The sequence below is a fragment of the Leuciscus leuciscus genome (assembly GCF_965113295.1).
Source record: "Leuciscus leuciscus genome assembly, chromosome: 13".
Classification (NCBI taxonomy): Eukaryota; Metazoa; Chordata; class Actinopteri; order Cypriniformes; family Leuciscidae; genus Leuciscus; species Leuciscus leuciscus.
Window position 1 is genome coordinate 4,904,991 of NC_138737.1, and position 27,806 is coordinate 4,932,796.

The following is a 27,806-nucleotide window of genomic DNA, read 5'->3' on the forward strand; positions in this document are numbered from 1 at the left end:
CAAGAAACAATGATAATGGCCAAATCCTGAGCTCACAAGTTGTGCAATAGGCCGGTTTACTTCTTCAGAATGTAATGATTTGTGTGAGTGGTTTCTTTCCTTTTACATTTTGATACAAGAATATTTGGTATTATGTAACTGTACTATTCATTTCTTAATAACTTTTGCAACCTTATATAACATATAGGCCTTGTTTCTGAAAAACTACTTTTTTGAAAATAAAGTGAAGTACAAACACAAACCCAGCTACTGCACAACATCCTTTGAAGCAAAATAAAGTTCCTTATTTTGCTGTTTAGCTGCTCAGCCTTACCTAAAACATGAGCATTTTGTAAATGCATTATAGAGAACAAGTAAATAAATAATGTATGCTTTTACAAGTTGAATACATTTCCAATGTTTATTTTATCCAGAGAAATGTGCTATATTGTATAAACCCTATAATGGTTTAACAGAGCAAACTCTCCCTGTGAGTATTAAATCATTTGATTCTTAATGGATATTTTCAATACTTAATGACTAATGAGAATCATACATGTGAACAGAAATCTAACTTTTGCTCTTTTCTTTCTCTCTAGCCTAGAATATTCTATACTATATCTATTAAAGCTGCTCAGTTTAAGTCAAGAAAGAAGTTTGGTCAACAGTAAAAAAATATATATATACAAGGCAACCAATTGCATTCAACAAAACATTTAATTCTATATTATATCTAGGGAGAGGGTATATGTTTTCCTTGAATGTTCTGTCTTCAAAGAAACTCATTAGACTTCCTACAGGGAGAGAAAGATGGCAGAAAGCAGGCCAGAAAAGGAATACAAGTGTTCACAATAGCCATTACATTCTTCCACCGAAGCTGTAGGATCATCTGGAGACCTGGAGGTGAATCGAGAATCAGTCAAATGCTTATCCATACATTGATAACAAAAGCATTCAAACTCCACGCTAAAAGTAATTCTATAGTTACTTGGATTTTTGGGTGAGAGCATTCCACTGCCAGAGGCAGAGCGTTTCATAGACCCCAGAGGAGTCCGGGTCTCGAGTCAGTCAAGCCTGTTGCTGTTGGAGAGAACTGGGAGTGGTAAAGAAAGCGGAAATGGTGTTAGGGTTAATACATTGAAGGACAGATTAAATCCACATTGAAAGCATAACATTTTCATGAGGTTGTGATTACAGAAGTGAGAGTAAACACCTACAGTTAGGTCTGATCCTCAAAGATTCAACACTCTCAATAATCAAGCCGTTTGGATTTTCTGAGCACTGTGATGTCACATTGCTCATGCTCTGCCCATGACCACTGACGGACTGTCCCGTATTAGCATATTTCTGCCCTAAGCCATTTGTATAAGGTGTGTTCGACATCGGCTGCAGCTGGATGTAACCAATCGGCGAGAGTTGCCGCGTGCAAACTGTTCCCATAGTGACGCTAGCGCTGTGTTTGCATACTTTACCACAGCTGAAGTGGAATAAATGCAATATTTGCCATATACACAGATAATTCAGAGACATTTTCATTCAATACTACTGCTTCATACAGCGTCTGTTTTAAAGGGGTCATATAATGGTACATGCACTTTTACAAGTTGATTGTACTGAAATGTGTGTTGGCAGTGCCTGTACACAACCATCATAAAATGATAAAAATCCATCCAGTGTTTTTTTTTATCTTATGTTTTCCCCCATCTCAAATCAAGCCGTTCGATTTTGTGACGTCACAAAATCGACGCCCCTCCCACGATTGTTGATTGACATCAAACTTTAATTCATCTAATAATCTTTTATTTTTATCCTAAATATTTATATAGTTTAAGTGAAAGAAATTGCATTTTTCTGTTTTACGACATTGTTAATTGTTATTAAGCAATAAGACATAATATTATTATTTTTTAATTACAAGTACGTCATAATTAATTCTTAAACAGAATTATGCTCGAAGCAAAAGAGGAGGACACTGACACCGACAGACAAGACAGAGCAGGTTACTTATGATATGAAACAAATTGTCAGCTCTCAGATTCTATAAATTATATTACGAAATTCAAACAATAAATACCGTTTTGGCGCTTTAAAATGTGACGTGACAGATCGCTCTAGCGCCTCAGTTCAAGCGGCACGTGAACCGATCATCTCTCTTTACTACTAGTTAATAGTAAATAAACACAAATGAACAATAATAGGTAGCCAATGTTGAAAGATACAGTACAACTTAACAAAATGTATATGCCTCAAACATAGGAAGAACATATGTCACACAAAAAACATTTAATGACCATAGCACGTTAGTTGAATAGAAAAATTAGTATTTTATAATACATTTAGTATTAGTATAAATGAGTATTTTGCTAAATATGTGCTCTATTGCATATTTATTATATTTTTACTTATATCATTCAAATATTATAAAGTTGTTATTATAAACGCATTATATTTAATTTGAGTTGTTATTTTTAACATTTAATAATACCAGCTGACAGGGCTCTCTGTAGCCTATGTTTACAGCATTAGGTGAGATTTTCTTTATTGAGAAAAATTAACATGCATCTACTGTACCTAATATGTATGAAAATGAATCGATATTGAATCAAGATCGGAATCAAACCACAATAATTGAGTTGAAATTGTAAAATTTGTATCAAAGAAATAATAAAAGCAATAGCCTACCAGTCATTGCACCATGTAGCCAAAACATGGTAATATGCTGTCACTAAACTTAAAGGGATAGTTCACTTTGAAATTAATTTTTGGTATGTTTTAGCTTACCTCAAGGGCATCCAAGATGTAGGTGTCTTTTTTTCCGCAGTAGTTTCAATTTTGATATTTTTAGGTCAAACCGTTCTTGTCTGTCAGTCAATGCAGGTCGATGGTCACTGTCTCAAAACACAAGCACAGAGTCCAAATTAAAACAATTCCCCGTCGTCCAAATTAAACAATTCCCCATCGTAAGTACACATTGATGGCCTAAGACACGAAACGAGCGGTTTGTGTGAGAAAACGAACAGTATTTATATCGTTTTTACCACTTATACATCTAGTGTGTATATATGCACCAGTCTGCGCACACGTCAGATCAGATCACTCAGACATGGCTGTGTATAAGTGGTAAAAACGATATAAATACTGTTCGTTTTCTCACACAAACCGCTCGTTTCGTGTCTTAGGCCATCAATGTGTACTTACGATGGGGAATTGTTTAATTTGGACGACGGGGAATTGTTTTAATTTGGACTCTGTGCATGCTCTTTGAGATAATGACCATCGACCTGCATTATATGACTGACAGACAAGAACGGTTTGACCTAAAAATATCAAAATTGAAACTACTGCGGAAAAAAAGACACCTACATCTTGGATGCCCTTGAGGTAAGCTAAAACATACCAAAAATTAATTTCAAAGTGAACTATCCCTTTAATGAAATTGTTTAGTTAGGCTACCAAATGTTTTGACAATCACAACAGCCTACACTTATTGCAAGCCCGTAGGCAGGGGGGGTTAGGGTGGTTCGAACGAACCCCCCCCCCTCACTGCCAAAGGTCCAGAATTTAAGTCGTTTTTTCTTTTTTTATGTGATTATTGTCATCATTGTTTTAATCAATGCTTGTGACAAATATTCTGGGTTGCTGTTTCAAATTAATATGATATTGTAGCTGGACGTGTGTGTGTGTGTGCTGCGCGTGCAGTTCAGAGTGAGTTCTCAATACACTTTTCAAAGCAAAAAACTGCAAAAAGGTCCACTTTTTGAAAAAAAGAACCCCCCCTTTCAATAGGCTGGCTACGGACCTGTTTGTGATGCAAGTTTTTAACTCAAAAGTTGGCAGCCCTGGAGCTGTATGAAGTCGAACAAGCCTTTTCTTTCCTTGAGTCCTTCCCTTTCCTTCAGGGGGTGGAGCTGAGAAGCCAGGAAAGGAAACTAGTATGCACAAATAAGAATTGAGAAGCAGTTTGAGGTACGATGAAGATGAAGCTCCTTTTTCAGGCCCTTTTGCTGGTTGTAATGCTCACTTTACGTAAGTACATTGCTTTCTCCCGCGTTTTACTTCACAATGTGTACAAGTAGGCTAATAAATCATACATTAAAAATAAACTATTGTTATTTGTTTTATCCAGAGAAATGCCAGGAAGACGAATACACGATGTACGAGCCAGATTATTACTCTGTGGATACTAGTATGATCTAATTTCTCCATTTTCTAGTTTTCTCCATTCTCGAACTGTATTAAAAGTCCTTGAAATACAATTTAAAAAGCCCTAATCTCCCAACTGCCGTGTTTTAAGTTAAAGTGATTCTGTTTTTTTTCCCACTGTTTATGTCTTTTAGTAAACTAATACACTGGAAGTAATTTAAAAACAACATTAATTACTTTCCTCAAAACAATGTTATTGCATCATGGCTTCCTTTTGGCACACAGTACTTGATTATTAAAGGAACACTCCACCGTTTTGTGAAATAGGGCTTATTCACCTTCTTTCCTACATTTAGATAGGTGGGCAAATGCATTTTTGTCTCAGTGCATGCATTGTTTTAGTTTGACAGGGTCGGCGCTAGCTTAGCTTGGCATAATGAATGGAATCCTTTGTTGCCAGCTAGCATGTCCTGAGTAAAAGTGATAAAAAAAAACACTAAAAAAATCCCACCTAATTACTTCTTGTGGCCTGCGTATTCACAACGCGTACAAATAGGGATGCAGATTAACACTAGGTGATTTCCTAGGCAGGTATTGACTTGGGACTATATTAGGTGGAAGCACAGGCGAAGCACTGCTACTTGGGCGCAGGGATATCACGCAACACATGAAATCCCACGACTTCCGTCAACATACCGGCGTGAATAGTAGCTGGCTAAATCGCCTAGTGTTAATCTGCATCGCTATTTATACTAGTTGTGAATACGCAGGCCACAAGAAGTAATTAGGTGGGGTTTTTAATTTTTTTTTAGCACTTTTACTCAGGACATGCTAGCTGGCAACAAAGGATTCCATTCATTATGCTAAGCTAAGCTAGCGCCGACCCTGTCAAAATAAAACAATGCATGCACTGAGACAAAAATGCATTTGCCCACCTATCTAAATGTAGGAAAGAAGGTGAATAAGCCCTATTTCAAAAAACAGTGGAGTGTTCCTTTAAAGTATGTTTTGTACATTATTGAAGAAATGAGTTGGCTGTTGATAGCACTATCAAATTTATTTATATTGCCAGTTAAGTTGAAAACCCGCCACAGGGTGTCTGGTAAGAGACTGGTCCGTAGATGTCCGATATTTGGGAATAACCCGTTAATTTGTCACCACATCAACTCAGATAATAAAGCAGTTGTCCTTAATTAGGGTGTATAAGTGCGTGTGGTTTTCCAAAAAAAAAACAGAAAAAGTATAAACATACTAACATTAAGTGTTTTAAAACAGGTACATAATGAATATGAGCAAAATACAGAAATTAAATTAATAATGAAAGAAAAACAAACTTGCGCTGTCATAAATTAAATTAAACTGTAAACAGTTTTATCTGCGTCACATAGTTTGTCAGCAGTGCTCTGTCTGGGCTTGTTCCACGCACGCATTAAAGGGATACTCCACTTTAAAATGAAAATTCTGTCATCATATACTCACCCTCATGTTGTTTCAAACCTGTATGAATTTCTTTCTTCTGCTGAACAGAAAGGAAGATATTTAGAAGAATATCAGTAACCAGACAGTTTCTGGTCCCATTGACTTCCATTGTATTTTTTTTTTCCTACTATGGAAGTCAATGGGACCAGAAACTGTCTGGTTAATGATATTCTTCTAAATATCTTCCTTTCTGTTCAGCAGAAGAAAGAAATTCATACAGGTTTGAAACAACACGAGGGTGAGTAACGTTATATGATGACAGAATTTTCATTTTAAAGTGGAGTATCCCTTTAAGTTGTTTACAACTTCCTCAACCGCAGACTTTGACAATTGAAATGCACCAAACACAGATGAAATATACTACACTTACTTTGCAGTGACGCACAACACCCATGAAATGTTATTTACAACAGCCAAGTTCAGAGTTACCATCAGCGCTCCGACAGAATCAACTTTCCACTTCACACTGTGGGCGGGATGTTTGCATGCACGTAGATCCGCAAACGCTGATTGGCTGCTGTGCTGGATGCTGTGTGTCGATCAATCTCGGCAAAAGAAAAAGATTTTCAGGAGTCAGGAGGCATTTTATTCTAACTAGTAATGGCCTTTTTAACAATTATAATGCAAGTTATTTTTGCAAGACTGGTGGTGATAAATGAACATAAATAAAGGGATCAAAATGTGTGCAGCTATTATTTAAATATCCAGTGCATTAGTTGAAGATGCACACAATTGTAGGCACAATGGCCCTCATTTATCAAAAGTGCGTACACCAAATTCCCAGCGTACACCTGGCGTACACCCAAAACCACGGTGACTTTGAGATTTATCAATATGAACGTTGGCGTACGGCACGCTCAAATCCTACGCCAGCTCAGGAGGTGGTGTACGCACGTTTTGAGTGCGGGAATGCGCAGAAAAACAATTCCTAACACCACAAAACGCACTGACAAACTAAAAGATATGATATATTATGACCCACTGTAAAAAATAAAAAAAAAACAACATAGTAGGCTAATTATAAACTTCAGTGTTTATTTTTGTGCAACATGGACTTCAATGTTTAAGTTGTGTGACTTTACCAAAGCATTTGATTTGTAGGCATATGTATTCCTTCAGTTGCGAGCCTGTGCGCTTTACCTGACGTTTCAAGCCTTGTTAAATACTTTCGCCTGGCTCCGCAGCGCGAGTCTCCACAGACTGCGCGCGCACCTCCCCAAACGGACGAGGCGTTTATACTCGACGCGCTCGCCGTTGTACTATTCTTTGAAACGATGGTTAGGCCAGGGTTAGGCCCGGCAGGTGTGCACGGACTGGCTTCAGTAATGAAAGGCTTTCAATGACCAACAAAATTATTCAGACTGACAAAATAATAAAAATGACATTCTTCTTTTAAATAATAATAGCCTAATAATACAAATAATAATAATAACGACATTCTTCTTCTAAATAACAATAAGTGTCATTAATAATAAAAATGGCCAATGGCCCTCATTTATCAATCTTGCGTAGAAACGGGCGTATATGTTGGCGTAAGATTATGCTTACACTCCTCTCATCGCCTGATTTATGAAGCTGTGCGTACCTTTGAAATCCAGGTGTACGCAATACCTGCCCTTGATAAATGCCGCGGCTGAAAACGATCGTCATTAGAATAACACGCCCCTATATATTCAAGTCTCCGCTTCCCCCACGCCCTCATTTTACGCCATGGACACACGGAAGACGGCAAAGAAGAGAAACTTCTTTGAGAAAGAGAAAGCGAAACCAGGGAAGTGGAAAGAAACAAAATTGATTTCTAGATTTTTATTATTAATGACACTTATTGTTATTTAGAAGAAGAATGTCGTTATTATTATTATTTGTATTATTAGGCTATTATTATTTAAAAGAAGAATGTCATTTTTATTATTTTGTCAGTCTGAATAATTTTGTTGGTCATTGAAAGCCTTTCATTACTGAAGCCAGTCCGTGCACACCTGCCGGGCCTAACCCTGGCCTAACCATCGTTTCAAAGAATAGTACAACGGCGAGCGCGTCGAGTATAAACGCCTCGTCCGTTTGGGGAGGTGCGCGCGCAGTCTGTGGAGACTCGCGCTGCGGAGCCAGGCGAAAGTATTTAACAAGGCTTGAAACGTCAGGTAAAGCGCACAGGCTCGCAACTGAAGGAATACATATGCCTACAAATCAAATGCTTTGGTAAAGTCACACAACTTAAACATTGAAGTCCATGTTGCACAAAAATAAACACTGAAGTTTATAATTAGCCTACTATGTTGTTTTTTTTTTTTTTTTTACAGTGGGTCATAATATATCATATCTTTTAGTTTGTCAGTGCGTTTTGTGGTGTTAGGAATTGTTTTTCTGCGCATTCCCGCACTCAAAACGTGCGTACACCACCTCCTGAGCTGGCGTAGGATTTGAGCGTGCCGTACGCCAACGTTCATATTGATAAATCTCAAAGTCACCGTGGTTTTGGGTGTACGCCAGGTGTACGCTGGGAATTTGGTGTACGCACTTTTGATAAATGAGGGCCAATGTGAGCTGCAGAAATTTGTAACATGTTCATATTTCACCAGCATGTTGATGTGTTGTGTTTCAGATATTCATATTGCAGTGTTTGACATCACAGTGTACCGACAGGTAGAAGACGGAGAGCATGATAGAGTCATGGTGGTGTGCATGTTTGACCGAGTGTTCAAATGGAAATACACTCGGTGGATAAAGCCTTTTGAGCTGTCTGTGGTGAGTGAACTGAAATACACCAAGGGAAATGGCGATTGCACTTCTAAAGATACTATAATAACATGTGTGTATATGGTCACTGTGAGTCCACCGGCTTCCTTCACCTGTGAGCGTGAGGTTCATTCTAATGGAGATTTCTTAACCATGCGCACCCAGACCTACACTTACAAGCGCTCAGGTAAAACAAATGCATCTCTGCTATAGGATGTTTAGATGTTACATCCCTGCCTAGATCTGTTTGCATTTTCCTATTTTGAAACATTTTATATGCCTTCTTCTCTCTACCTTTCTTTCTTCCTCATCTGGTGATGTTTGGGGTGTATAATTAGCTATTTTTGATCTTTGTATGTGTCTGTATGAGACTGTATATTTCAATGCATACAAGCCAAAACTTCTTTTTGCCTGTTGTTGCATTTCCACGCAGTCTTGGTTCATCATGAGGAAGGAGTATCTTCATTCTGCATCGGCTTTTCCTCCTCCATTGCTGTTGGTCTCGTCATCATGACTGTGGCAGCGATCGTGACCTGACCACCATCAAGACTAAAGCTAAAGGTGTGTGTTTTACCAATGTAACAGTTTAATTATTTAGCAATGAATCTTATGAAAGTTCTGATGACCACAGTCAGATAAAAGTCTAAAACGGAAAATATGTACACAATGTACTGAGAGCATCCCACTAAACATCTGGGCCCGTATTCATAAAGATTCTAAGAAAACTCTTAATTTAGCTTAAAAACTTTTACGTAGGAGTCTTAGCTTAAAAGCGATTCGGGACCGATCTGAGAGCAACTCTGAGTCAGAGCCATAGAGAGAGAGAGTTGCGACACTCTTTGATGTCGCCGCTATGGCTGTCACGTGGTTCATGTAAGCCCCAATAGTTCCAAAACGTACGCTGGCTGTCATGTTCTTCTATGGGACAGACAGCAGCGATTGCATTATTGAACGGTAAATATAAAATAAAACACACACCCAAGTACTTTTTCAGCTGTTATTGCATTATTGCATTTTGTTAATGTCAGTTTTGCATTTGGAGATAAGTTTTAGGCTATATTTTTGGAGGGAAAAGCTTAGTGTTCATGTTCGCATGGGTAGTAGCACTGGCTTTAGCGGCTCTAACTTAACTTTTCCATATCATTCATCTGATGATGGACGTCTCATGATATTTATTTTAGCACAACTGGGCTGTATTAGGCTATTGATTCCAGTGATTTTGCTTTATTAGGCTATTGATTCCCGTGATTTTGCTTATAAATTTTGATTCAGCCATTAGCCTACCTTCGTGATCACGCAAAGAGGTCTGCCGTGGCGGTCCGTTCAGAATTCGCTTAGAAGCTAGCTCACTTCTTCTGATGAAAGTGGCCACCCCCAGGACCACAACGTGAAACATGATCATGTTAAGACTAAGAATATTATTTTAAGATTAAGGCCATACACATTATCAAAACTATAACAGATTAAAAACGAATTTAAGCATGGCTGATACAAATGAAGGTTTTCAAATAAAATATTTTTTTATTAAACAATGACAGACAACAAAAATGTGTGCTTGTGTGTGTGAACAAGAAAAACAAAAACCAGGGGCAGGTGATCCATGAAACAGACAGGACTGGTGATGGCCATAACAATCCTAAAGGTCCAGCATTGTTCTCACAAGCCGCTTCACTCAAGACAATAATAACATAATGAAAAGTTAGTATATCCCAAAAAATTTAATTAAATAAAAGTTGCTATAAAGGTGGTAGCGATTCATTACCGAACTCTGACGAAGTCGCGCTAGCTAACTAACGTTAGCTAGCAGGCAGTGCTTGAAAATTGGTTGAAACAACCAACATAAAATATAAATAATTACGCTGTGCATGTACAAATGAAGACCAGTATAAGCATCGCAAAGGGCCTCTGATACAATATAGACAGTTGACAATTCAAAAGAGGTCGATATTTCAGCAACTTAACTCTGGAACAACTCGACGCGCAGCAATGTAAGTGAATGGTGTCCAACGCCCAAATGACAGTGTTTGGAACTATTCCGATCTTCATATCCCGGAAGTAGGCGGTTAAAAGCGCCGCCATTATTTACAACGGAGGTCTATGGGAGTGTCGCAACTCTCTCTCTCTATGGCTCTGCTCTGAGTAAGGAAAAGACAAAAACTTTCATCTTAGTAAGGAGGCGGGGTTGACCCCGTTGCTATGTATGACACAATCTTTTGAAGACTGTGATTGGTTGGTTGTCCAAGAAGAAAAAAACAAAAAGTGATTTTAAGTATAGGGTCTATTCTAAGCCTTCACTTTGAAATTACATGCGTCATTTTTCCTATTTGACCGTTCTCACACACACACACACACACACACACACACACACACACACACACACACACACACACACACACACACACACACACACACACACACACACACACACACACACACACACACACACACACACACACACACACACACACACACACATTATATATGTTGTTTTACGGTGTGTACTTTACTCTTAACACCTTTTACCTATTTATTTATTATTCTCAGGTAAGGTAAAGAAAGTCAAATCTGACCTAAACCGTAAGCGTTCAAAAGGTACTTACAATTTGGTCAGAAGACTCCTCTGTGGTATGTTCTCATTAATAGTCTTCCAGCATCATAAATCTAAGTCTCAGTAGGCAGATTTTGTAATCAGTTAAATTTCTTTTAATTGGTTACTTTTCTTTTTATAATAAACAAAAATACAAAAGGCGAATACAACTTAATCGTTTAAGTATAAAATACAATAGTCATTTTTTGAAACAAAGGTGTAGTAAGCTCTGGGCTTCTTCTCTTCTGCTTGGGGTTTCTTGTCCTCAGCTCTGGGCTTCTAGGCGTCGGGGGCACTGGCGTATCAGTATCTCAAGAGGCAGTCCGTTCATCAGTCTTTTATACTCCTTGTTTACAACTGGCATTTGGTTGACACTCCTCCAAAGTTTCCCAGATCCTTCTCCAGTCAGGTGCAAGCGGTCCACCTCTTCATGTCCTTGAACTACAGTAAACTCAGCTAAGATGGCTGAGTTCATTTAAAGTTGTAGGAGTCTAGCGCACACACATAATCGCAATTTTCTGCTCCTCTTAACATGGGTTGGCACAGTCACATATACATAACCAATTACTGTACATCTATGCCAAAACAATATAAGCCATCTTTTACAAACAAAATAAATAACAACATTGAATGCAATGCATTACACTGGCTAAATATGTGTAACAAAAAGGCATCTATAATAAATAAGGAGGCAGGTAAATGCATTTTCTTGATATTATACAACACCCCCTTCATGCAATTATCCTGACTCTTTATCCTTCCTTCTCATAATTGTAGCACAGACTTTGTTCACTTCATCAAACTTTACCAATAACATGGACATTTGTCCATCATTCTTAAATAGATTGGTTTGTTACAGTTCATACAATATTTCACCCAGTTTTGTTTTCTGGTTCCCATAACAGAAATAATCAATTATATTTCTTTTGTAATTGTATTAAAATTATTTATTTATCAAGGGGCAAAACTTTGTGCTCTGCTTGTTTATCATATATTAGGCCAATTTAGATCTCAAAAAGAATCCAGTACTTCAAGCACCCGGTCTCCCCTTAGAGGCGCGGCTCCTCCCCTAGCCCAGCTAGTGGATGCGCTTCCAGGTGAAACGTGGAAACGTGAGCCGCTGACATCTCCTAGGGTCTTTAGGGCACAAAGTTAGTATCTCTGGGGTATGATGGGTTTTCTTGCCCCAACTACTAGTTTAAACATCCCCCTTGGTTTGTACCAGTCTTGAAATTTATTCAATGTTCAAACAGTGCACAAGGTTTCTTTTTTATTATTATTGCTTGTAAACGTCCAGTTCCAAACCTCTGGGTCAAATATTGTCATGCAACTCATTTTCTCATTCAACTATCTTACACTAAATACATAATTTCTTAAGCATTAACAGATTCTCAGATATCATTATTGTACCATCAAATATAACAAAACCCTTTTTTAGTAATTGTTGCATCCTACAATTATTTAATTATGGTTACATTTCATACATTTACTATAATCAGAACAATCCAGTAATTAAACCTTTGTATCCAGAGTAATCCTTCTAATGTTTCCCTTAATATCTGAGAACACTATATATTTTCAAACATAAATAAACAATCTCTCAAGTTAATAATGTCCATCTTTAAACCTCTTATATTTTAAATTAAATTTACAAGTTCATCTTTTAACATGTCCTACGGTCACAAGAGTTTCTTCTTCAATTAGCATAGCATATATTTTAATTTACTTAATATATTATATACATTCAAAGTCCACTGAAGCCAATGAATTCTTTAATTCATAAAGATTTAAAAATATTTCAAAAGCAAAACAACAACATTATTTTCAGTAATGTCTTACTATAAATTATCTTTACATCCCCATTATAATAAGGTTCACACTTTGTTACATCAGTATTTGGTGGCATCACACACATTTTAAATCCTCAAGAATTAACCCAATAATTAAATCATCTAATCAGAAGTTCTTACCCTAAACGTCTCCTTAGTTAAATCTAAGGTATAATCTTTTCTAACCCCAGATTTGTTTGTTACTATAGTATAATACCTTTTCACATAATACAATTAAATTATTCTTTATTCATTTACAATAATATATTTCGTTTTCTTAAATCATGTATTTATCAGTCAGTAAAAACCATAAACACAACTGGCATTATAGATGACATAAAATATTACATTTTATGTTTACAATATCAAACACCCACTTCATAATAGTCCTTTTAGTTCTACGGTTCTTATTTTATTTATTTATTATAAATCATTAAAATAATAAAGTAATAATATTTACCAGGATTTCCCAAAAGGTTTAACTGACCCCAGCTAAGGTCTCAGTGCTGGTGGATGCAGAGCGGACGTTTCTTGCTATTACAGTCTATCTTGTTGTAGCCTATAGTCTATTTGACTGAATAAGAGGCATATATAAACTATATAGGACTTCTTCTGCTATTTCCACCCCCTTCTTTGGAAGGGTTCCAGATTCAGTCAAGGCCATTTGGTGCTCTTGCATGGATCATAATGAGAGCTTGTTTGTCCTCATCTGCTCTCTTGCTGTTCTCAAACACTTCCATGATAACGGCCCTTTCACACCGGCCGCCGAAGCGACGCCGAAGCGGCGCGGAACGGAGGCCGCTTCCTTTCGGCGCCCATGTTAACCTATGGTGTCGTTCACACCAGACGCGGAGCGCCAGTTTCGGCGTCTGGTCTATTTTTTGCGCGAGCCGCGAGTGATTCGCGTCCATTCCAATTTTTCTAGTCTTTCTAGTCTTCTTTCTGCATATTAGAATGCTTTAATATAACAGATACTGTCTGCAATATCTGCAAAATCCTAATCTATTTTATGTGACTCTCATTAAATATTATTGGCCTACATGCTCCATATGCTATCATCATGTATTTGTGATTTAATATCACTCTTTGTTTCTGCTTCCAAGTACATGCACACAATATTATTTTTTTCCTCTAAAAAGAAATACTGTCTATTTTAATTTTTAATTTTATCATGATATTTAGGATGATGTTTAAAAATAACCCACATTCTATATCATTTATTTCTCACTCTTACTACAAGTAGAAGGAATTAGCCTCCTATCCATGTATTACTTTATCTTATATTACCATTATCTCTTGGTTATTTTTCCTTCTAGCCAATGCTAAAATATTCTTCACTATTCTTCACATTATTTAATAGTTTTCAAAATATTAATTTCATTATCACCAAATAAGTCTCCATAACTGTATTAAGACTTTTAGAATTTGCTTCTATGCCATTTTCTAAATTACATTCTTACACAATTCATATTTAATTTGTCCATGAATGATGTTCTTAAACTTTACTAAGACTGACTATACTGTTGCAGTGTTTACTGATGTCTTTCCATTTTCCCCAAATATTCCAGTTCTAACCAAATGTATACTTTTCTCTCTTATCGTCAAAATCTTAATTTCCTGTAATGTTCCTTTAGGGTAGATTCACCTTACAGTGAATAATCTCCGTTTACCTTCCTATTAAATATTTCTATCAGGACATTCACTTTAAACCATCTTGTTCTTTTCGTTTGTAATATTAATATCATTGGGGGGTTTTCTCCAATTTTTGACCCTAATTTACTTCACCTATTCTCTAGTGCTTTATACGGTGGATTCATCAGGCAAGATTATGCAGATATGAGAATCCCATAATTTCAGTAGTTCCATAATGCACTATTCAAATGTTCTTCCTTTATGTACTATTAAATATATTTTTCCACTTTCTATATTTTATGCTTGTAGATTTTCCACATTAGCTTTATAGTTCAACTTCCTGCTTTCTTTTGCTCCCAAAAAGCTTTAGTTCACTTAAATCGCTTGTACAGTTAGGCTACAGTAAAATCAACAAAATGCCAAATTGCTGCTACATCCATAATAATTTAAACAATCAATAATTATCATTTACCCACAGCAATTGATTTATATTAGCAGGATTTTTCTATATTTCAGCATTATTCTTCCTCTTTTTGGACTATTTACTTTAATTGTTTTTGATAAGTAAATTCCAAAGTATCACTCTACCCACATCAAAAACTTTTAATATTTTACTGTTTTGTTAATCTTGTGCCAGCTCTTTCTCTTGGCACAGGCACTCGAGGTGTTTTGCTGGTGGTCTTGTTCACTATTTCCTTGAAGACCAGCCTGTCGTGCTGAGTGAACCTCTGTTAGCAGGCTCTCCCCCTTCCAGAAGTTCACTGGCACACAGGATCACCTCTGCCTTTCAATCATGTATTTGGGATTTTTTTTTTTTTCTTTCTTTTTCTTTTTAAATCACATTCCCCCTTTTTGGGAGATTTTTTATTGTGATACATTCTTACGCTATATTGTAAATAGTGTTTCCATTAACCATTTCTCACTTTGGTTGGAATATTTCCTTCTTCAAAGCAAGATTTTAGGCTCTCTAGTTTTCTCCCAAGTCTCCTGGGACAAAACCAGCAGCCACTTGCTTTCTACGTCATTTGTATTTATCTCAATACATTATGACCATATTTACGACGCTAGAAATACCCAGCTGTTTCCAAGTCTGATTTCTTTGTACACCTTTGTTCCGTACTTTTGCCTTAAATGGTTAAATCACCAAAGGTCCATGCCCCAAATTCTATGCCTATTGCCTACCATATACCAGCAAATTACTTTGGTTAATGTCTTTCAAACATTCATCGCATTTAGTCCACAGCAACCCTGGTACATAAACAGTCCTATGCATCCATGTGCTCGCTGATAGTCACTGGGTCATTCATTATTACTTTGAGGATAACTCATCCTACAGTCCCGGCAGACAACAACACACTAGGTTCTCTCATTGTTTGTTGACAATCTTCTTTTTCAATTCATCATTAAATTAACCTCAGTCCTGATAATACCTCTCTAGTTATCTCTAACTTAAGAAGCTTTTCTTCATCTTAATCATACTTTTATTGTTAATTTCAATTTCATTTGTCACCTTGTTTTTTATAGCAAGGATCAAATTCCTTTTAGATCAGAGGAAATGTTCTAATAACTCCAAGTTTCTTAGTCAACTATCCTCACTTTTATTAATATTTTTACATCTGTAAATGGCTAATCTCCATGTAAGCTTATTCAGACATTTCTTACAGTCACTTTGTATGCAGTACTTGTTGATTTTCAGTTTGTTAAATAGCTGTAACATGAAAAATATTAATTTCATTTATCACATCTTGCCTGCAACTTTTATTAGTAGGCTATTAACAGCTGTTCCTGCATTTTGATCACTTTGCTGCATATCTTAATATTTATATTAGAACTAATTTCAGTTAATATCAATATTCAAACCTTGTCTTTGTTCTAAATATCCTAAAACTATTTGCTCAGTCTAAAGCAGTCACTATCTCTTCCACCGTAGTAATAATTATACATTTACTTTTGTTATGTACATTATTATTTTATCATTATAATTATATTTTTTTCAAAATTCATTCTGACGACCCATCCTCTTTCTCTCTCTGTTTCTTCCGGCTTCTCCCGTTATAGGGGTCACCACAGTGGATCATCCACATATCTGTTTGGCATTGAAGTTAACAACAAATTCCTTTCCTTGTGCAACCCAGCATTGGGAGTGCACTCATGCAACAGCAGGCGCTAGGACTTCGTAAAAATCCATGAACTACCCACTTAATTACTTTAATATCTTATTTCTTGTTCACTATATTTAAAGGAGACATATCATGCTTTTAAATTGTTCCTTTTTACATATAAATCATACATTTGTAGTCTATATAAAGCGGAACTGCAATGCTTGGGTCTGAATTCCTCATTATTATAGCTCCACAGGCCCCTTTTTTACCCCTTTTCTAATGTGCTTCTGAAAGCAACTCGTTTTGGTGCGGTCTCTTTAAATAATATTGAGACACTTCATACCCCGCCCCCTCTCCAGGTTGTAGCGGTGACACTCGGTTCAACTCCACCCCGTTCGGCCATTTTTGTAGTCTGGTAGCAGAGATAGGATTATCTAGCGCACAGAAACTTTTATACACAGTCACACGTTATTAACAAAATGTCAACAACGGAAGACTTGTCCAGCCAGCCTTACATGTTCGAGCCAGAGCCGGAGCGAGATGAAAATGAAGACGACGAACCTGCAGAACAACGTCTTCATGATATGGATGTATCGCAATGGTGTGTACTGTATTTACACATGAAACTTTGGTCTTCCGACCTTTTACCACCGTGTCGATTTATTTTGATTAATATGTCCGAGGGAGAGAGAGCAAGACAGCGTCTAGTTTGGAGACGGTGATGTCTTGTTTACACTTTCGCCTGGCTCTGAAGAGAGAGAGTGAGCGCGCGCGCGACCGGGTCTCTCTCTCTCTGCTCGTTCTTTCAGTAAACATGCTCCTGTCACAAGCGCGGCAGTTCATCTAAATTAGACGGTGTAATGAAGCGTGTGGGTTACTACATCCAACAACCGAACATTTTAACTTACCCTCTCGTAACTTCTGCATCCTTTAGCTTGGACTACAAAATTGCAGCGAGAAATAATAATGGCGGATTGCTTGAAGTGTTGGGCCGGAAGTCAATGTCCTTATTTGGCAGTTCCGCTGCAAATACTGTGACGTGATAGTTCAAAAAACGTCATAGATAACAGAAAAATCTGAACCGGTTGAAAAATATGACCAAAACAGAATATAAAGATATCAACGAAGCACCTGAAGAGAATAATTTCATCTTTTCTGTACTTCTAAACACTCCAAATATACAACAAAATGCATTTAAGGGCTAAAAAAGTGCATTTAGCATGATATGTCCCCTTTAACATCCATATTTGACTTCTAAATAACTCCATTATAATTGTTGCATATCTTTAACATATGCAATAGTATTATATCTTTAACTTAAACAATAGTAATATTATAATGTCTGTCCCCATGTAGGAATATGTATCTTGTTATCATTTAAAACTTCAAAGATTAAATTCTCACTAAGGTGTTAAATTTGGTCCAATATCTATTATATATTATACATTCTGTTTCCGTTTCTCTACTTTTCTCTAAGTCAAGCTAGCTTATCAGCTGTATTAATATCATATCACTGTGTTTTCTTTAAAATTGTCTGGTTGGACTAAAAGGTTCAGAAAAAGGTTTAGTCTATACAGTATAAGAGGTTAAGTCCCCCCAACATTTTTTAAAGCTTTAGAGCTAAATCAGTTAGTTTCCCTGGCAGTCTATTTTCCTGTTTCTCAAAACAGTTTAAATCAAACCCTGTTTCTCCATGTATTGCTGGGTTTGTCTGGTGAAACTCCTGTTGAGTGACCTTGAGCTACTCCCCTGAGCTCTGCGTGCTAGGCTGTACCAGGAGAAACATTACTCCCCCTAACATGCTGCTTTCTCTAACTTCAAATCCTCAGTCTTCAGTCTTCAGTGCACATAGTTTTACAAACAATTGTATGTTTTTAAGAAACCTTTTTCCTTTTTTATGACTTTTCATCTGGCTATTAATAGTTGTTACAACATAAGATATCAATCGTGCTTTTATTATAATGTTTTGCTTTTATTTTTATCTTTTATTTTTCTTCCTCACTGCAATGTTTCCACATTTGAGGCTCTCTAACTGTAGTTGTTTGTCTAATGAATCATATCTTTTGACCTCGTCAGAAATTCCAACTTGGAATATCTTTTGCACAGAACTGCTAAACTTTTTCTCAGAAGCAAGGTATGTTTTTATTATTATTTTATTTTATTAATTGATATAATATTTTATCAATATCAATATTCAAATGCCCTAATGTTTTTATCTCATTAGTCTAGTTATAATTGCACTAGATACTTAGGGTAAAGTTACTGACAATACAGCAGCAGTGAAGCAACACTTTAGTGACTTAAATCTCTTCTTAAAACATTTTATTTCAGGTTTTACTTGATTTTCCATTTTATTTGTTTATATTTGTATTTAAAAATTGTAGTTTTCACTCTTGTGTTTGCCTGTAAAGCGCTTTGAGAAAGCAACTTTTAAAGGTGCTATATAAACTAAATGTATTATTATTAATACTTGGGTAAAGCTGGTTTTATATTCACACATTCGGCACAAACTACAACACATTTGTTTGTTATTTTTCCTCTATATAACTCAACGTCTTTCACATGGCTGCTTTAATTGCACTAACATTTCAGCTTATTCCCGTTTAGTTTAATCAATTTATTTTATTTTTTTTCCTAATATGTAATGCTTCATAATTTGCTAGCAATAACATGCTTTAATGTAACCCATTAAGCTATGTATTTTATGCGTAAACCACTTCAAATTACAAAACCTATAACTCTTAAACTCAAACTCGTTAAACATTAATAATCTTTTGTATATATACTTATTAAATCCTCAAACTTGACTTCCTAGGCAATTGTTTAACAACTTCTTTTAAACAGTTTTTGCTTTATTGAGTCCTCAATCAAATTATTCATTCTAAATTTCACTGTCCAGGGTGTTTCCTTAGTTATCTTGAGCGGCTGGAATGGTAGGTATTTCGACTCCTTTAAAACCTTCTGCCATTAGTATAATAGTATTGAAAATGTATGTATATATATATAGCCTATATATACATAAAAACAGCTTTGCCTTCTTTCACAACTTCTTCAATTGGTATAGACCTCTCTTATCTAAACGTATTTATTAGATCAATTTTCCATCTATTATTCTTAGTTTCTCAGATGTTAATAAAACATCTATCAGCTTTTTTCCTTCGGTCCAAAACATTGTATCTTGTCGCTAACTTAAACATTCCATTTAATAATACTCTTTGAATTCACTATTTTCAACAGCTCTCCTAATCTAAGAAGTTTACAATATAAGTTTTTGTATAAATTTCTGTATAAAAATCCATACTTCATGTATAGTTATAATGAACCTTTTACTAATTATAGCTCATCCTTCTTGCTTATCTGTTGGTCCGACTGTTTGTACAGTATTTTATTTTATTTTTGTCTAAACTGTAATATTTATTCTTATTTCTTTTATAATATTTTCTTATATGTAAAGCACTTTGAATTACCATTGTGTATGACATGTGCTATATAAATAAGCTTGCTTTGCCTTTGCCTTATCTTGTTATTTTAATAAATTAATTAACAATTTCTTGCTGCTAGCCCTTAATTACATATTTTTTAATAAATTATATTTTCTTACCTTAGAGTAACAAAGTTTTCTTGTAGAAAATCCGTTATAGTTCAGTCTCAGTCACATCTCCATTTTTTAACATTTATCAGCGTACCAAGCCCTGTTCCAAGTTACTGAAGTATTTATCATTTTCTCTGCTGTAGACATTAGTGTAGACATGAATTTTGTTCAAGACTAAAGTAGCCTATAAGATATGAAATATTCTATTTATGTTTGTTTGTTTGCCCACTTATGTAATTTACATATTACTTCATATTATTCATATTATTTAGTTATTACTATCTTTTCTTTTTTTTTTGTTCTTTTTTTTTTTTTTTTTACCTATATCTCTCTCAGTAATCGGTCATTATATTTGTCTTTATATCTAAGACAGATACACGTTTGTCTTGTAGTGAAATCTCGGCTCACCTATATGCATTTTCTAATGCTTTAACCTCCTGTCAGCATAGGCACTATGTGGTTATATAATTTTTAACTCCTACCTGTTTACTTATGTTTGCAGTATGACTTGACATGATTTATAAGTCTAATATTCCTGCTTATAAACTATTCTTCATTTAATTTTGGGCTAAAAGTCCCAGTGTCTTTTTCCATCTCTTCTTCTGGACTCTGGAACTTCTCTTTACCAATATTAACGCTCTCTTGTCTTTTGAAGTTCTTACTTGACTTCTTACGGTACCTAAGTCTCGCTTCAGAAACTATTTTTTTGTTTTTAATGACACTATTACTTGTTCTAAATTTGTCACTATTCTACTTAAACCCTCAGTAAATGGGTTCCCATTATAGACTGGCTGTCTTTATATCTCTGTAAGTAAAATTTCTATAGGCACAATTTTTTTATTTGTTTTATTTATTATAATTTTGATTGTTTTCCTCTTAAAAGCATCTTCTTCATTTCTTTCTATCAGAATATTTGTATTTAGTCCTCTGTATTTACTACATTAACCTCTGACTAATCATTCAATATTAAAAGTATATAATAGCTACATTTAACATAATATTATTTGATTTCCTGCTTTCACTTTCTGTGTTGTGTATCAGAGGTATTTGAGTTCTCTGAATCCTCTAACTCACCCTGACTCTGTTGTAAAACTCTCATACGGAGGCGTGGACGGCCGAGAGAGTCCTTGCGGGACATCTTTTCCCGTTTCTAAAGTTGTTACTCTTTGCATTGTTAACAAGTTTATTGTTAATAGTTTATCTCCCATTTCCTTCATTGTCTGTTATTTGTAATTATATTCCTTCAATTACCATTTTTACTCCATCATAAACTATTAGTTAACTTTATATTAAAATAAAGTTTACCTGACTTATTTTGTTGTCAGTGCCTCCCTTAAGTTTTCATAATTATCGTTTTACAGGTCTTTCAGCCTCTAGCGTTCTGAAGTACGAGCTCTTCTCTGTAATACAGTGTGGGAGACGATCTGGCACGCACTACTGTTGGCTTTTCGAGTCTGAGCTATGTTCACAGACTCTGTCTCTTTAACCGGTACACCTATTTTACAATAAAATCATCCTGGCTCTTCCAGGACCAATAATTATACTTTCATTACACTTTTTATTTTTATTTTAATATGCCAGATAACATCCCATATTTGTCCCAACACATATTGTTACAGATTATAAGTCCTCCTTTTAGCCTGCATATTTCCACTTCATGAAACTGTCTTCTGACAATGTTAGGTACATTTCTTCTGTTTGTTTAAAGATATTAATATCAACTTGATATATAGCCTGTCTATCCAAGTCCGGTGGTTTAAATTCGTTTTAGCACTCTTTCATTCGTAATATAGAAAAACATTTCTTAGCTGTTTGTTAACAGTCATTAATCATTATTAACCATTATTCAGAAGTCTTATTCTGTAATGTTATTACATGTACACATTTTTCCACTTCATGTTAGACCTACCTCAGTCTTTAAGTTTTTAAGTCTATAGAGAAGCCTCGTTCCATTTTCTAGAACCGTTGTGTCTGCCTGAAAGGCTAGTTTTCATTTTAATACATGAGAATCTCCTCATGTTAGATATCTACATTGCTGGATTTCACTGCTTGCCCTGTCATAAGCGAAGCGTCCTCCACTAACAGGTCTTATCTTTTAGCCAGTCTCTGCCTCTTACTGTCTGAGGCCAGCCGTTTGAGACTTTCTGTCTCTCCTTTTTCACGGCTTTCTCAATCTTTACGGCTCTCTCGCTCATAAAGTTATTTGTTCTACGCGCGTTCAACCCTTTCTGGGCTGTCTATAAATAATCTCTGTTCAACCCTTTCTGGGATTTTCCTTTAAATAATCTTTTCTAGATTATTACTTTCTGGCTAAATTTCTCTTAGTCGACTTTTGTTTTAACCCTTCTGGGTTTTATTATTATTACATTAATCTTTGCCCTTTCTGGGTATGCATTATAGCATTCATTTTTCCACTCTCACGGAATTTTATTTGTATATTTTCCACTCTCACGGAATTTTATTTTTATATTAATATTTGCCCTTTCTGGGCTTTATTATAACAGTAATATTTTCCCTTTCTGGGTCTGTATTTTTAAATACTATCTTTTCCAGAAGTTTCTCTTAGACGTCATTTATTTTAACCCTTTCTGGGTTGTTCCTTTAAATAATCTTTTCTAGATTATTAACATTTTTGGGGTCTTACAGGTTGCCTTTTAGTTGGTAATTTACTTGCTTTCAAAGTTCGTAACTCCTATACTCAAGCGTACGAGTGCAGAAGCGAATGGGCAAGCATTGCTCGATCGACCGTGGCCAGGGGTCGATGGATCAATGCCCCTAAAACGTTGGGCGCCATGTTTTACGGTGTGTACTTTACTCTTAACACCTTTTACCTATTTATTTATTATTCTCAGGTAAGGTAAAGAAAGTCAAATCTGACCTAAACCGTAAGCGTTCAAAAGGTACTTACAATTTGGTCAGAAGACTCCTCTGTGGTATGTTCTCATTAATAGTCTTCCAGCATCATAAATCTAAGTCTCAGTAGGCAGATTTTGTAATCAGTTAAATTTCTTTTAATTGGTTACTTTTCTTTTTATAATAAACAAAAATACAAAAGGCGAATACAACTTAATCGTTTAAGTATAAAATACAATAGTCATTTTTTGAAACAAAGGTGTAGTAAGCTCTGGGCTTCTTCTCTTCTGCTTGGGGTTTCTTGTCCTCAGCTCTGGGCTTCTAGGCGTCGGGGGCACTGGCGTATCAGTATCCCAAGAGGCAGTCCGTTCATCAGTCTTTTATACTCCTTGTTTACAACTGGCATTTGGTTGACACTCCTCCAAAGTTTCCCAGATCCTTCTCCAGTCAGGTGCAAGCGGTCCACCTCTTCATGTCCTTGAACTACAGTAAACTCAGCTAAGATGGCTGAGTTCATTTAAAGTTGTAGGAGTCTAGCGCACACACATAATCGCAATTTTCTGCTCCTCTTAACATGGGTTGGCACAGTCACATATACATAACCAATTACTGTACATCTATGCCAAAACAATATAAGCCATCTTTTACAAACAAAATAAATAACAACATTGAATGCAATGCATTACACTGGCTAAATATGTGTAACAAAAAGGCATCTATAATAAATAAGGAGGCAGGTAATTGCATTTTCTTGATATTATACAACAATGTGTATATAAATCCTTTTTTTTTATTTACCATGCTGTTAATTTCCTATAAGGTATTTGCTTGGCTTAGAATGATAAAAAAATGTCCACTCTTTCCAATTACACTGATTGCTGGCATGTCTATTTAAGTGGTGGTTTGAATGTTGGTTTTAATGTATCAAACATGGAATTTTCCCAGTTGCCAAATATCGTAATGTAGTGATTACTTTCATTTCTGGCGCTATGGCATTTCTGCGCTGTGTCGGAGATGTTAGCGCGTCTCTAATAAGATCAGTCACAAACATGATCCCTCACGATCTAATCTATAGCGTCTTATTAACTCACTGTTATTCATTGTCTGCAACACATTTCTTCTCCCTCTTCGTCTTTCTGCCATTTTCTCCTCTGCTAAAGAAACTCTTAAGCCTCTTAAAAGTCCTCGTCCATGCTCCTAACAATTTTGACCTTAAGACCTCTTTTAAGGGTTAAGATGCTTTCTGAATTACTTTTTTCTTTACTAGGATTTTTTCTTTAATTTTAAGAGTAAACGCCCACATTTCTAAGAATTTTCTTAGAATTTTGTCACTAGGAGCTACTCTTTGCATTAAGATTCTTTATGAATACGGGCCCAGACATCTATTGGACAGGCAGATCATGTCTATATTGCGTCAGTCGGTCCAAGACCAATTTTTGACCTTTATGCAACGTGCAATCTAGGTCTGCTATTTGGACATCTAACCATGACCCCACCTGGACGTCAATATAATGTTCAATATTTGAACACCGGAATAGGTAATTTTCTGGATGTTATGTGGACGTCTAAGACATGTGCAGGAAATTGACATGATCTAGGTTTGCAGTTACCTCCAAATGAGGTCTTTTCTACGTCATGTTTGGAAGTCAGATTTTGGTTCCCTGAAAGTGCAGACTGTGACGCCATGTGGACGTCTAAGACAGGTGCAGGAAATTGACATGAACAATGAATGTAGGGAAATGTTTGATTGACTGAGGCATTAATCATTGACATGCTTAGCTTCGTAAATGCATTTTTTAATGTTAAATATTAACATTGTTTTTCAACGTGATTCATGAGTAGCCTAGGTCTAAAGCAGAAGTAGTTTGCACGTCGTGATGACGTCCGGAATTGGTCCGCATATATATATGAAACAGGAAGTCCCGCCTGCGGTATGGTAGTTCCACAGGAAACACCACAGGAAAAGTGAAAGGCAGCAACTTCAAGCAAGAGATAAATCTGAAAAATCCTTGTTTTCAAGGTAGGTTCGGTCAACTTAGTGAAGTTTCTGTTAAATTATGCATTACTAATTTTAGCTGTTTTAGCGTTATTGTCTTAAACTAGCCTACCTAAACCTGTTGTGGGGTAGGGAGTGCATCTCCACCAGCTAGCGTTAGCTAAACATTGGCTATAGTTAGCCTACTTTTGAAAACAACTTTCGCACTGCACCGAAGCTTAACAAGTAGCAGGTAACATCATTCATCATAAACCCCCCTGACTGACATGACTGTGTGTATGCAGAATATTATTTGTGTATGTGTTTCATCAAAAATATCTTAATTTGTGTTTCGAAGATGAACGAAGGTCTTACGCGGTTGGAACAACATGAGGGTGAGTAATTACTGACAGAATTTTCATTTTTGGGTGAACTAACCCTTTAATACAGGACGTTTGTTTGACGACTAAATAACACGTCATTTGGCGTGACAGTCTGCACCTTTAAGTTATCAAAATGGGACGTCCACAATGACCACATTTGGAGTACAATTAGCCCTTACACAGAGATCCGAAGGACGTTAATACAGGACGTTTGTTGGACGACTAAATAAGACGTCATTTGGCGTCACAGTCTGCACCTTTAAGGTACCAAACTTGGAAGTCCTCAATGACCACATTTGGAGTATATTTAGCCCAGTAGAGGTCCTCTGGTCGTTAGTACAGGACGATCATTAGACGACAAAAAAAGACGTCGTCTGGCGTTACAGTCTGCACCCATAGGGGACCAAAATGAGACGTCCACAACGACCATATCTGGACTACATTTAGCCCTTAAACAGAAGTCCTGTGGAAGTCGATACAGGAAGTTCGGTTGACGGCGGAAAAATACGTTGATTGGCGTCACAGTCTGCACCCTCCTGATACCGACATAGGACGGACCAGTGTTGCCAGATTAGAAATGTCGAAGTATCGTACCAAAACCTCAAAATTATCGTTTTTTGAGAAAAATTATCGTACACGAACCAAACACATAAAATATAGCTATTTTCCAACAATTTTATTTTCCAAATAATTTTACAGCCAATTTAAACAAGCTGTGTAATACGCTCACACTAACTGGAGGAAGTCTGGCTACTTAACTTTTTTTTGCCAAAGTGCAAAAGATATGCCGACAGTCCACATTTTGAACTAGACCATAATTAAACTATGATACAGAGAGAAAAAAGTGCACAATTAACACTAGAAAGATTCAAATTCGATCTCTAAGTTGCTGTCATCATCGGATTGTGCTGTGTTGGCAGGTGTTGTTGGTTGGGGAATCCTTTTACGGTACAGATTGGATGCCATCATGGAACTGATCTAAACTGAACTGTCTTCTTCGGCAAAACTGTAGTGTAGTGTTGACGTGCGGTCGACACCATGTGGTATGTGTGTGTATACGTGTGCTTGCGTGCAGGCAGGCGAGCCTGCGAAATGATTCGGGGTCAGAGAGAGAAGCGGTAGGATGTGTGTTTGGACGAAAGACTGAAAACTCTGAAATTATCGTACATTATGGGATTTTTTTCATTATTGATCGTACCTCGTACAGAGGTCAAAATTATCGTACAAATACGATAATTATCGTACATCTGGCAACACTGGGACGGACAAGCACACCGTTGAAACTACGTCATCTGGAGGTAACTTTGCGCAGGGGGATACTTTATGCGTTTCATTTAATTGTTTTCTTAAGAAGCTCAAAGACTAACATATACATGCTTTAGTTTTCTGAGCTGAAGATGAAGTCAACGAACAGAGTTTCTCTTCCTCAATCGTATTGCTGATGACTAATGGCATCACACATCTGGCCTACAGTCAGAGCTCAATATAGTTTCCTGCAAGTGTTTCTTAAAATCTCACACCAGTTGTTGCAACGCTATCTCACGTCACGACCAATTCGCACGAATTCGTACGAGCGACTAAAAGGTGGCTAATTCATACAAATTCGTACGACCTCACTGATTTGTCTAAACCCACGTGATGGGTAGGTTAGGCGTTGTTGATGTGACATGCATTCTGACATGCAATGCTTTTGAAGACAACTCTGTCACAAATGCATACTATAATCACATTTGTCCTTGATGAGATGATGATCTGATGAAGTTTAGTGTCCTGACTGTGTTTCTTCAGCTTTAGTAGTTTTCCAGCACACACAGACTAACCCAGCGAACTCTTTCTACACGTTTGTTAACACAGACTCCATCATCAACCCCACCACAACTGTTACAGACGACGACTACATAGAATAGAATATAGAATAGAATAGTGGATATAACACGGCATATATATATATATATATATATATATATAGACAGCGACTACATGGATGCATAAAAAAATCTGAAGACTTTCTGAAGAGAGAAGAACAAGACCTGAAGAGGAGAAACAAACTTCTTCTGTACATTTACATTTTGCATTTAATCATTTAGCAAACGCTTTTTTCCAAAGTGACTTAGTTAGTCCAGCACAGAACACGTAGCCAAGTTTTTACTAGTAAAACAAGTTTTTTTTGTTTTGTTTTTTATTAATAGATATAGAATAGTCTGTTTTAGTATTAGAGTCAAGTGTTGCCAAAAAAAGATATAAAAAATGTAAATACAGTATATGAATTATTCAGTTAACCTTTTGTATTAATGAATGTATATATGAATTTATATTATGTTATATGATTATTTTAAATACAATAAAAAAAAACATTGTTTGAGATTTTCTTTTTAAATTTTGTGATGCAATTTTATTTTCTCATAAGGATGAATTGCTTATGCTGTAAAAGTCTACATTTGCATGTTTAGATAAAAGTATGTTTAGATAAAAATTCCTGCTAAATGAATTAATATAGCCTAACTATAAATGCTTCC

At 36.1% G+C, this 27,806-nt stretch overlaps 1 protein-coding gene and 2 long non-coding RNA genes across 4 annotated transcripts in view; 1 reads left to right on the forward strand and 2 right to left on the reverse strand.

Moving 5' to 3' along the window:
• The window catches only part of LOC309513444, a 193,243-nt gene that overhangs the window by 5,196 nt on the left and 160,241 nt on the right, over window positions 1-27,806 (reverse strand). The gene's annotated exons all lie outside the window — the stretch shown is intronic.
• LOC309513443 lies at window positions 382-6,341 on the reverse strand. Of its 2 annotated transcripts, XR_014211448.1 has the most exons (5): window positions 5,972-6,341; window positions 3,775-3,908; window positions 2,761-2,867; window positions 968-1,072; window positions 382-876 (listed from the first exon to the last, which is right to left on the reverse strand). It is a non-coding gene; the product is annotated as an uncharacterized lncRNA (long non-coding RNA). The 2 variants fall into 2 exon arrangements; XR_014211447.1 differs by lacking the exon at window positions 2,761-2,867 and having other exon boundaries at window positions 3,779-3,908.
• On the forward strand, window positions 3,889-27,667 carry LOC309513442 (uncharacterized protein). Its single transcript, XM_082189263.1, has 5 exons — window positions 3,889-4,005; window positions 4,106-4,165; window positions 8,210-8,524; window positions 8,771-8,898; window positions 27,145-27,667. The coding sequence occupies exons 1-4, from the start codon at window positions 3,951-3,953 to the stop codon at window positions 8,872-8,874; spliced, it is 534 nt and encodes a 177-aa protein (XP_082045389.1). The 5' UTR covers window positions 3,889-3,950; the 3' UTR covers window positions 8,875-8,898; window positions 27,145-27,667.

Coding starts and splice junctions, on each gene's coding strand:
- LOC309513442 (XM_082189263.1), top strand. CDS start 3,951: ATGAAGATGAAGCTCCTTTTTCAGGCCCTTTTGCTGGTTGTAATGCTC. Junction 4,006..4,105: donor GGTTGTAATGCTCACTTTAC/GTAAGTACATTG, acceptor TGTTTTATCCAG/AGAAATGCCAGGAAGACGAA. Junction 8,525..8,770: donor CTACACTTACAAGCGCTCAG/GTAAAACAAATG, acceptor ATTTCCACGCAG/TCTTGGTTCATCATGAGGAA.